This window comes from Beta vulgaris, chromosome 6, assembly GCF_026745355.1.
Source record: "Beta vulgaris subsp. vulgaris cultivar EL10 chromosome 6, EL10.2, whole genome shotgun sequence".
Lineage (NCBI taxonomy): Eukaryota > Viridiplantae > Streptophyta > Magnoliopsida > Caryophyllales > Amaranthaceae > Beta > Beta vulgaris.
In genome coordinates, this window is record NC_079207.1 from 62,710,861 (window position 1) to 62,721,940 (window position 11,080).

Genomic DNA, 11,080 nt, shown 5'->3' on the forward strand with positions numbered 1-11,080 from the left:
ACATGAATTAGCATAGATCCATACGATTTTAGTGTGGGCCAAGTCCATATAATTTTTTTACACATTTGAATATCTGAAGTGGTAAGTTCTTTCCTTTAGTGAAAAAGAGTGAAATGGAAGCTAGTAAAATAGTGTTTATTTAAAGATTAACTTTGATTGTAAAAGTTATATTTTCTTATATTTGGACACAATCAAAATGCTTCAAATTTTGTATTCTCCATAAATAAGACATACCACTTTACTATAATGATGCTTCAAACAATTTGGCCCTTGGTTATAAAATAATGCTCTAAGTCCACTATGTGTTCTAACTATTAATAAAAAATATCATACAATCTCTCTTATTACAACTACATACATCATCTTCTCCATAAATTGATTCTAAATCTCTCTCTATACAATCTCTATCTTATTACAACCCACGCCTAGATGATTCTAAAACTTATTAGAACCAAAACTATCTTATTACCGATTATTGCATACAACTTATCTACGTTTTTTTAGCAAATCTCTCTTAGCTACATTTTTTTTATACTTTAAACCTACAAATTATCCATCAAAATTATACTCCAAGTCATCGATTTTTGCATCAACAACAAATATAAAACTCATGCATGTGGGTTTCATGAAGAAATTAAGCCTTTGATCTCCATGTTCTTTGCATTTGAAGCATGGTTACTATAATTCCTTGATACAACCAAGGTGTAGAATCATTCGATCTACAAAGTGAAGAAGATTTAAAGACCGCATGCAAAACCGCAAATATATGGAGTTGGATTGATATGGAGTTTGAAGAAATTTTCTAAATGGGTCAATATAGATTGAAATCATTTGGTAAGTTCATTTAAAAAAATTTTGCTTTTGACTAATTATGATGAAATTGAACTGATTTTATGTTTCCATATATATATATATATATATATATATATATATATATATATTATATATATATATATATATATATATATATAATACTAAAATGAGTCCTATACTCCCTCTGTTTCCTAAAGATCTTTCCACTTACTGTTCCTACAGATACCAAGGAAAATCAAATTGTGTGGGGAATGGTGTGAGTAAAGTAGGAGAGAGAAAGGGGTTAAGATAAATAAACAAATAAAAGGGGCTAAAGTAGGAGAGAGAAAGGAAGTAAAATTGAATTAATAATGTAATGGTGGACCATATGATAGTGACATGAGGGGGTAAATAGGGAAATTTGTTTTGCCAAATAAGGAATAAAGTAAAAGAGGGAAGATCTTTTGGAAACACTCTTAAACGGAAAGAGGGAAGATCTTTAGGAAACGGATGGAGTAATTCTTAAAATTGATAATAGTGAGTGAGAAAAATCAATAATATAAGCTAAGGTTGGAATGAAATAGTCAATATGCCAATGTATTGAAAATTTTGTAATTTACTACAATTAGTGAGTGAGAAATTTATTGAAAAAATTAAGATTCTAAGTTTTAACAGTTAGTGAAAATTAATTCAATATATTAGTAGTATAACTGTCAATTAGGAATTTAAAAATTTACCCATCAAAAAAAAAAATTTAGAATTAAGATTATTGAAATAAGGATGATTTCTACCGGTGAGTGACACAATAATTTTAAAGTTAGTAAAAAATAAATAGACAATATAAGTTTGTTCCATTGTTAAATATTTAGGGTTTTATGAATTTAAATTTTTGTAGTAAACTTCATCTTTTTTGTTTTTGTTTACGGTAACGCCATTTTGTTTTTGTGCTAACATGGTAGTTTTATTTTTTTTATTTGAGATTCATTTGAATTTTTTTATTTTTCGTGTAAAGAAAGAAGTGGAAGAAAATCAGTTTATATTAGGGCGTGATTACATGAACATCTTATATAATAACATTTATTTTTTTGATAAGTTACATAAATGGTAATGTAAAATGGTAAGTTTTATCAATATTAATATTGTTTACTATTAGTTAGCAACTGTGCCGTAAATAATATGATTGTAAAGCAATTCCATTTGTTGAGTTAAACTTACCAAATTTATAAGATTGTAATTGATCCATTGTACACGTGGCACTAAAAGAATAAGAATAAGTATAGTGATGACATGTGGCAAAATGAGCATTAGCTTGACACATAAGCCAATTGAACCTTGTTTTATATAGATATATAGATATATTAATCAGAGTATTTCTACCAAATTTTAACGAAAAATAGGTCCTTACGGGGTGTTTGTTTAGGAGGATTAGGGGGTGGGAATGGGATATTATAACCCCATGGGTAGATATCCCATGTTTGTTTGGAGGGATATCTAAATTCCCATGTGAAGAGGAATGGGATTAAACCCCCCCATCCCATCAAAATAAAACATGGGGGGAGGTATTAGGGAGGGGATTATTTTTGGTTATGTTAGAAAACGAATTTACCCTTCATTAAAATATACTTCACCAATGAGTTAAATAGCTAATATAATGAAATGGGTAAATTTGTAATTTAGCAATATGTTCCCTACATAAGTACCTCATACTAAACATGGGATAATAATATTCCCAACATAATCCCACTAACATACCAAACAAGGGATTGGGATATATTTAATGAATTCTCACCTTCTAACTCCCATTCTCAATCACATCCTCTAATCCCCAAACTTCCAATCCCTCATACCAAACGCCCCGTTAAGGTAATAAAAGCAATAACAAAGAATTTACAAAGCTACAAAAGTTGAAATAATCAATAATGATTCACATGCTTTTCAGTTGAGAAAAGTAGAGAAAATTCAAGAAAAGAGAAACAAAGAAAACATATACATCATATTAATGAATCCAAATACAAACTTATTATTAGTACAAAAAAAGTCCCCTCCCTCTAGGACCTTTACATTATGTTTGTTGGCCACAATCTTTTGAGACCATTTACGTATAACAAAGAATCGATTCATGATTCCTCCCTAACCAAAAACAAGGAGTCTAATAAACATCTTAGGGGGGCAAAAAAAAAAAATCTATACGTGTGACCATCACACATTTGATCAACTAGAATTACATTAACAAAAATACAATTTTTTTTTAATGCTTGAGGCAAATTTTCTCCCGCCGAAGAAGCAAAACATACGCACAAGCCACATCCCATCCAAAAGTATGCAACACATCACTCTAATGGTGGATTTTTTTCCCACCCACCCCCCCAAAAAGACCAAACATCTTAATACTTCCTTCGTTTCGTTTTAAATGCAATAAATGAATATTTTTTTGTGAGATATAAAACATTCATTTATTACATTTAAAACGAAACGGAGGAAGTATATATTTTTTACACAAGCTTCAATTTTTCTCACCTATACATATAATATGGACTCCACAACTCTCCCTTGCTACTTGCTAGGCTGCTAACAAAAGGAAAATTTTCCTTCTTTTAATCAATGCAACCTTTGAATTTGCATAATCAACTCCCCACTTCCAATACTCCCACTCTTTCTCTCTCTATATATACAATGTACTAGACAAACTCCCAATACCCTTGGGAGTCTACAAACGCCATTTTTTTAATCCAATGGCATTGCAGAATAAGCCTCAAAAAGTTAAAAAAATAAAAACTATTCCTATTATCTTTATTTTTTTTTGAGGATTCTAGACATCATGATCATCATCATGAGCCAGTGAGTAATTGTTTAATTTTCTCCTTTTATTAGAAAAAGGTGATGATGAGGAGGTGGAAGATGAAGGTTGAGATGAGTCGTTATTATAAGGTCTTGTTTTGGTGATTATTTGTGCTGTTACTCTCAATTGTGGTATCACTTTAATGGACTTCCTTCTGCTATGATCCACCACATACTGTTTCATTAACTTGTAGCACTTCTCAACCTCTTCCTGCAATTACCATTTACCAATAGTGGAAAAATTATTTTTGTGTAGAATTTTGGCAAAAAAACATTAAGTAGGGTAGAGAAGGGAGAAATATGTGTCAGAGGATTGTATAACGAGTGAATGTGCTTACTTTACACAGCCCATCACACCATGACTCAGCATGCTCAAGGGTGACAAAGGACAAACTTGGCATTTCAATTGCTGCGCAAAGTATGGCAGCTGCAGCTATGCTTGATGGCCAATACTCCAGAAAGCTGCCCTCTGCTACACGCATAAGCCATTAGCCAACCAACATTCTAAACTGATCAAACTCCTTTTCCTTTTGCAACTTCTCCTAAATTTTTTTTATTACAGTTCTCCGTTTGGTAGGGCGTAAAAAGTTTTTTTGAAAAACTGTTTTCCTCTATTTTTAGTTTTACATTGTTTGGTTGGCAAAGCAGTGTAAAATTATTTTTCCTTGGAGTAAAATTACACTCCCAATGATGGAAAACCATTTTCCCTTCAAAATGAAGGGAAAACTATTTTCCTCCCTTTTTCTTGTATCTCTTGTACACTCTTCTCACAACCTCCTTACTTTTTCTTTCATTTCATCGTTTTTCTTACATTAAACCAAACAACGGAAAATTAATTTTGGAATTGTGTTTTCTATTGCAAATTGTTTTCCATGAAAATCATTTTACACTGAAAATATTTTACGCCCAACCAAAGGGAACATACATGTAACAAGAAATTAAGCTAATGAGCTTATGGCCTTAATTACTGTATAAATCAATGCAATTACCATGTAAATTAGAAAGGAGAATATTGGTTGATCTCGCTATTAGGAGGCCTGCATAAGATCCCGTCGCATCAAGCTTGTAAGCGAAGAAACTAATGAAGGTAAACGGTGTAACTAGTCGTAATCTCCAATTTAGAACACCAAGCACAAGAAGTTCCATTTTTTGAATCGTCTTTGGCTCAAAAACAAATTTAGCACTTTCCACCTAATAATTCAATAATGATTAATTTGCGATTAATTCTATGTTAATTGTCAATAATAGAGGTTGAAAAGGACTGATTTTGGGTAACAGAATTTGCTGGAAAGAATTTTGTAGATATAAGTGGAAAGAAAATTATGATTGTGACCTGAAGATCCAACAAGGAAGGAACAAGAGGTTCCTCCATCTTGGCAGCTAGTGACAAGCATGCAACCGATAAAAGTTGTAATGGCCACCCACCTGTTTGCTGCATTTCAAAAAGCTTTGTGTCAATAGTAAGGTACAAACATACAACTAGCCTTTCTGAAAAAAACGCAAAATTATTAACTACTTCTATGGAAGGTGTTGTTCATTTGCTCTTGCACGTTGTTGATCAATAACTATATGTCTAAGACAACGAATCAATAAAGATCTTTTAAGACAACCAACAATAGCCTAAATTGCATTTGCACCAATGATAACATGTCATCTTTCATCTTTATGTAAGTTCAATTACAAATTATTAGATTAACCAAAAAGTACTGGTATGAATGTATAATACTTTTTTTTTATATATGGTTATGTATGATACTTTTATCAGCGATGTGTAAGACATGCAGGGATGTCTGAGTGCGTGACAACCATATGACATTGACTCTTTGTACGCTCATACAACAAGGGACCTACACTGAGGTCAAGGGTGTATGTTGATGTAAAAATAAAGTTTTTCACACCTTATAGTTTTACGTTGTCGCCAACTACTTTTGCTCTAGCTATCAATTCGACCATTGCAAATTTAGAAATCGTGTGTTAGTTTATAATTCCACAACCCTGTGTTTTATAGTTTAGGTTGAGATATTATTAAAATGACCCTATAAAGGAAAGACCAAAAGTTACAAGGAAGCCATTACAACCTCGTCACTAATTGATCACAATAATAAAAGCTACAGGGAGCTTAATGAGCTTTATGGAATTTCATAACCAAGCTAAAAATTCATCTTCACAACGAAGCCGTTGTTATTATTAATTAGTTTCAAAAATCTATAGCTAACATTCAAAACTATAATAAGGCTCGTCATTACGTACTTGTATGTTATTACTTACAAGGACAAGGTAGAATCACCATATGTGTAAGGATTAAATAACGTATGTAATTCATATTAAGGTAGCATTATAAATTATTGATACGCGCGCGTAATTTTTTCCTACTCATGATAGTAATATTAGTAGTTAAGTAGAACTTTTGAAGGGAGATGGAAGCTCTACGATTGAGGTTCCATATGATTCTCTGTGTCAAATATCAATATCATGAAGTGGACTAGTTGAGTAACTATATAGAAGGATTGATATTATTAGCACATGCCCACATAGTCCTAACAATTCCATAATACTCCAGAGATGGATGTAATATGTTTCAAATATTTGTCCATCATAATTCATAAATATATTGTATATTTAGTTCAGTATACTTCATCCGTTTCATATTACTCGCTATATTTTTCAATTTACGGACTCCTAGACAATTTTTGAAGAAGATAGAGATAGAGATCGAGTAAAAAGAAAAGAGACCCATGTGAGAGAAGAGAGAAAGAGAGAGTTTATTGCCCAAAAAAAATGTAACAAGTAATGTAAAATTTCCCACAATAAAAAATGTAGCGAGTATTATAAAGCGGATGAAGGATAACGTTCCCTCAAAAGAAAAAAAAGTAGAGTATATAACGTCTTATGTATTATGGGATTTGAGTGATAGGCCAGAAAGACTTAAAGAATAATAAAGGGTCGGTGTGTAGCTAGCTCTTTGTCCATGAATAATCTAGTCATCCGCCATCCTCTTAAATTCATTTCAGGAGTGGGCATAGCATAAGGGAGACAGATAACAGGAGCGGGGGAAATTAAATTCAGGACGAAAAGAGAAAGCAAAGAAAGTACTTCAATTATAAGATAGGTCCCACTTTTAGTATTACTCCATTAGTCAAAAAATAGTCATGTTTGAATATTCAATAACAACCATTTATACAGCAGATATAAATGTTTAGACTCACCGGTAGATGATGGCAACTCAGAAAGCGATCTAAGTAGTTGACAGCGAGGTATGCTGTCACTGCCTCAAAACCATAGAACGCTCTCACCTGTTTCCATGACAATAATAAAAACAAACTAAGTCTAAAGTCATTCAATCAAAATAAATACTTCCTCCGTTTCATTTTAATCTACACACTTTTATATTTTACATTATTCACAAATTTCACTTTGATCATCATCTGTGATTTATATGGGATGAAAATTTAGTCATGTCGGATCTTGTTAGATTCATCATAATATGTATTTTATTAATATGTACTTTTTATAATTTTTACAAATACAAAACTAAAGATACATATCTTCAAAGTTTTGCATTAACATTCGTAAAAAGTGTAAGTGTGTAAATTAAAATGAAACAGAGGTAGTAACTTTTTATGTTAAACTAAAATTAATGGTCAGACTAATAATTATTATCTTATCAAAAAAATATTAAATGCTTAATATTTCATTGATTAACTAAACACCTAATAGAAGAAACACTTTTTGTTACTATTTTCCTCCTAACCTACTCAATTTGAATTCATTATCTTTCCAATTCAAGGCTTGAACCAAAACCGTTTCTCTAATTCCAAATTACATACACTTGTAAAGTTGTAATGACTTTCTCTATGATCTATGAATACTCTCTATATCTTAAAAAGATATTTTCATTTTCAATATTGACACTATTTATAATTAAAGGGAATCCTCTAACTTATTTCCAAGTACAAGGAAAAACATAGTTTCTTGTTTGATTCGTCTCAATAAATACACTACGAAAACCATACTCTTATAAATTTTTAATATGTGATTAAAGATATTAATATACATGCATTGGCAACAAAAAGGGAGAAATGGGAAAATTCTTTTGGAATGGAGGGATACTATATAAGAATTAGTTATCATATAGTTAATACCATGTTTATTTTCAATAATCATAAACAAATATTTATAATACATAATATGCATTAATGGAAAGCTTTTAATGATTAAAATTGTGTATGAAGCGCGTAAAAGAAAAATAAAACAAAAAGGATGGAATAGTATGAAAATATAATAAAGATATAATAGTATTGTCTAGTTGTCAAAAAATCCTACTTTTTTTTAGTTGCAACAATTTTCATCTTCAGGTGTTTTTATTTAGATGCAATATTTTCTTTCTTCATAAAGATTTTGCGACACTTCTACCATCTTATTATCACTTACCTAGCCCACATGCAAAAAGCATTGGAATTGGATCAACTTCTATCTTCGTTTCTTCCTCTTTCCTTAATATTTGTGCAAAAAGGCATTTATTGCAATTAAGAAAACATAAGTAGTATAAGATAAATATATGTGAACCTTATGAAAAATGAAAAAATACCGTTAAAAAACAACAAAAAAAATCAATTAGTGTAATATGTAATCATTTATTGAATATCTTTATGTTTGCTAATGACCTATTTAAGGTTAAAAAAAAATTAAAGTAATTTGCTATTTTTTTTTACAACGTAGTTTTTGTTTTTAATGGATCACTTTTGCTCACATAGAATGACTCACTTAAAAGTTGATCATTTTGATTAGTAAACTTGTTCGTACAAATTTTAAAATACACATACGCTCGAGTATACTATGAGCATGGTATACTAAAGTTAATTTTTTATAAATAATCTAAATGTGTAAATTATACTATAAAAAGAGTAGTTTTAGATGAGCAAAAATTAATTTTACTATGTACATGATATATTTGAGCGTAAAATGAATGACTCAATTGGTTTAACAATAAGTTTATGGCATATTTGGTGTACGCAATATTACTTTTTAAAAAAAAAAAACGAAAGTGTACTAAGGCGCGCCGCCACATCCTCCGTAATACTACTACTGTAATTTTTATACGCACGGCTCAAATTAGCAGATCCACCAAATTTCTTTTAGTTTTGAATAGCAAACTAAAACGTGGGGCATTGGAAGAGTAAGATTGAATTCTGAAATCTGAATCACAACCGCCATAACTGGCGGAGGGTAGATGAGGTTGTGCAAAGAGCCCAACAGCACAGATCCCAAAATTATAGAGGCTCCAAAATATATTATTTTGAAAAATTTACGTTATATTTGAAGAAATCACCCTTGTTTTCCACCCTTAATAAATTTGTCAATAATTTATCTTTAGATTTTCAACTTTTCATCTTTATTTTCTCTAAATTTAGAGGTTCAATTTTCATGTTCGAACCGGAACCCCAAAATCTTCAAGAGGGCCCTAATAGCTGGTGCACCGGTAAGTGTCCGATGAATGATGATCGGAAATCCAAATCATATCAAAATAACTCAATATCTTAATTTGATAGTAGTATTTTTTTTTTTTACCTTGAGAATCCATGCAACGGAGCGAGAACGAGCGGAAGAATCTTGAAGTGAAGAGGAGAGAGCAGAAGAATCCAAAACGCCTTCATCGGAGTTTCGCTCTTCTTCGATAAATCCGGCGATTATCGACTCGTCCTTTTCAACCGATGAGGATATTCCGCCGGAGATAACGTCGCCGGATTCTTCGGAATAAAGTAAGTCGGGAAAGCAAGTGGAGTACGAGAATGACATGGTGGTTGAGCCCTACCTGGTTTACGATTCTTCCATGTTTAACTTTTAAGTATTGAATATTGATAGGAGAAGGAGAGAGAGAGAGGGGAGCTGGTGAAGATTGTATGTGAATCTCATCGTGTATTTATACCAGAATATTGGTCTACCTTCTGCTATGAACTTTAACAAAATTTACAAGTATATTTCCCGTAGATTTGTTGACATTGCTATATTGGTTCCGTTTTCTAGATTTTTCTTAGTCTATCGTACCATCTGTGTCCGTCTACCTAATAATACTGTTTTGTTTTTTTGGATTGAATTAAACTAAACTATTTCTTCTACTTGTTAATTTTGCCTTTAGTAGGTATCGACATAATATGATATATTGAAAAGGATATCGTTGAAACAAATAAAGCAACATCAATAAACATGATTAGATAACCTTTTATAATTATTATTATTGATTTGTTTTTAGTACAAGGACAAGCAAAGCAAGCACGAGGACTATATATTTTTTTTTTGGTGCTACGAGGACTATATATTGATTTGCTTGGTCTAGCTAGTAGTGAAGATTTGTTTCTCGTTGTCACTTTAGATTTTTATTTTTTAAAAAAGTTATGGTTTAATAAAACCTTTCTTCTTGGGCCCTGTTTTTTTGGACTTATTGTTAGTTTCATTTAGTTTAGTTTCTCGTTGTTTAGTTCTTGCAGACATTCTTTGTCACTCATGTTTAGCTTTTCCCCGGTTCAGTTTTGTTTCTCCCAATTCAATTTAGTTCAGTTTATTGTAATTTCTCCCAATCCATAAAAAAAGGGACCTTATAAAATAAATAAATAGATTGCATGTGCTGATTACAAATTTGTCAGCGAAGATTATTTGATTAATCAGTCCCAATTGGTATGCTTAACACATCAGAAGCAACAAAAAAAAAAAAGTTACTGTTAGTAGTTAAAAAAAGGGTACTTGACTAGAAGTGGTGTGGTGGGGAGAGAGGCTGGAATTGTTTGGCTTTATGTTGTGTCATTATCTTAAGTTTCACACTAAGTGCAAAGAATATGCAGTGCTAAATTTGGTTGGGTTATTTTCACTATTCCTGCTTTTTCGTGCTAGAGCCAAACGTAGGACGCTCCTCTAAACCCCTCATCCCCCTCCTTTTTCCTTATTCTCTTACTACAGTATTATAAATAAATGTTCTTGCTTGCGTCGCGTGGCTCAATAGGCAGACCATTCTATGGGTGCTAGAGCATTATACCAATTTCATGGTCCCTATATCAATTCAATGGTCCCTCTCCTGCTACTAACTAATTATAGTATTTTATTTATTGTCTAATGTCTAATGTCTAATGTCTAATGTCTAATGTAGACTATGACTTTTTAGACGATAAATTAATAAAATAATGACAAGTGACCACGATCACTGTTAGAATATATTTCAATATATTTCTTGTGTAGAAGTATTTTATGTATGAAAGGATAATATATATGTAGAAACTAAATCGAGCAGCAGGTGATAATCTATTGGTGTTTGTAAGAAGGAATCCTTAAGTTTTTTCTTACTTACAAATGACTTCATCTTACCTTATTTATTTTTTTAAATGTAGGAACTAAATCTAGTAGAACAATTATAATAAACTTATTTAAAAGCCACAGCGTGAACTCGCACTATCCTAAAGTT

At 31.4% G+C, this 11,080-nt stretch overlaps 1 protein-coding gene across 4 annotated transcripts; it reads right to left on the reverse strand.

Moving 5' to 3' along the window:
• Window positions 1-3,162: 3,162 nt before the first annotated feature.
• LOC104908471 (cyclin-D1-1) lies at window positions 3,163-9,624 on the reverse strand. 4 transcript variants are annotated; one of them, XM_019247058.3, is made up of 6 exons: window positions 9,199-9,624; window positions 6,837-6,923; window positions 4,964-5,077; window positions 4,620-4,821; window positions 3,969-4,102; window positions 3,163-3,841 (listed from the first exon to the last, which is right to left on the reverse strand). In XM_019247058.3, exons 1-6 carry the CDS (start codon window positions 9,424-9,426, stop codon window positions 3,602-3,604), a joined length of 1,005 nt encoding a protein of 334 aa, XP_019102603.2. In that variant the 5' UTR covers window positions 9,427-9,624; the 3' UTR covers window positions 3,163-3,601. The 4 variants fall into 4 exon arrangements, with proteins under 4 accessions (XP_019102603.2, XP_019102605.2, XP_019102604.2 ...); XM_019247060.3 differs by having other exon boundaries at window positions 3,165-3,841; window positions 4,964-5,062; window positions 9,199-9,618; XM_019247059.3 differs by having other exon boundaries at window positions 3,165-3,841; window positions 3,969-4,099; window positions 9,199-9,618.
• Window positions 9,625-11,080: the final 1,456 nt, after the last annotated feature.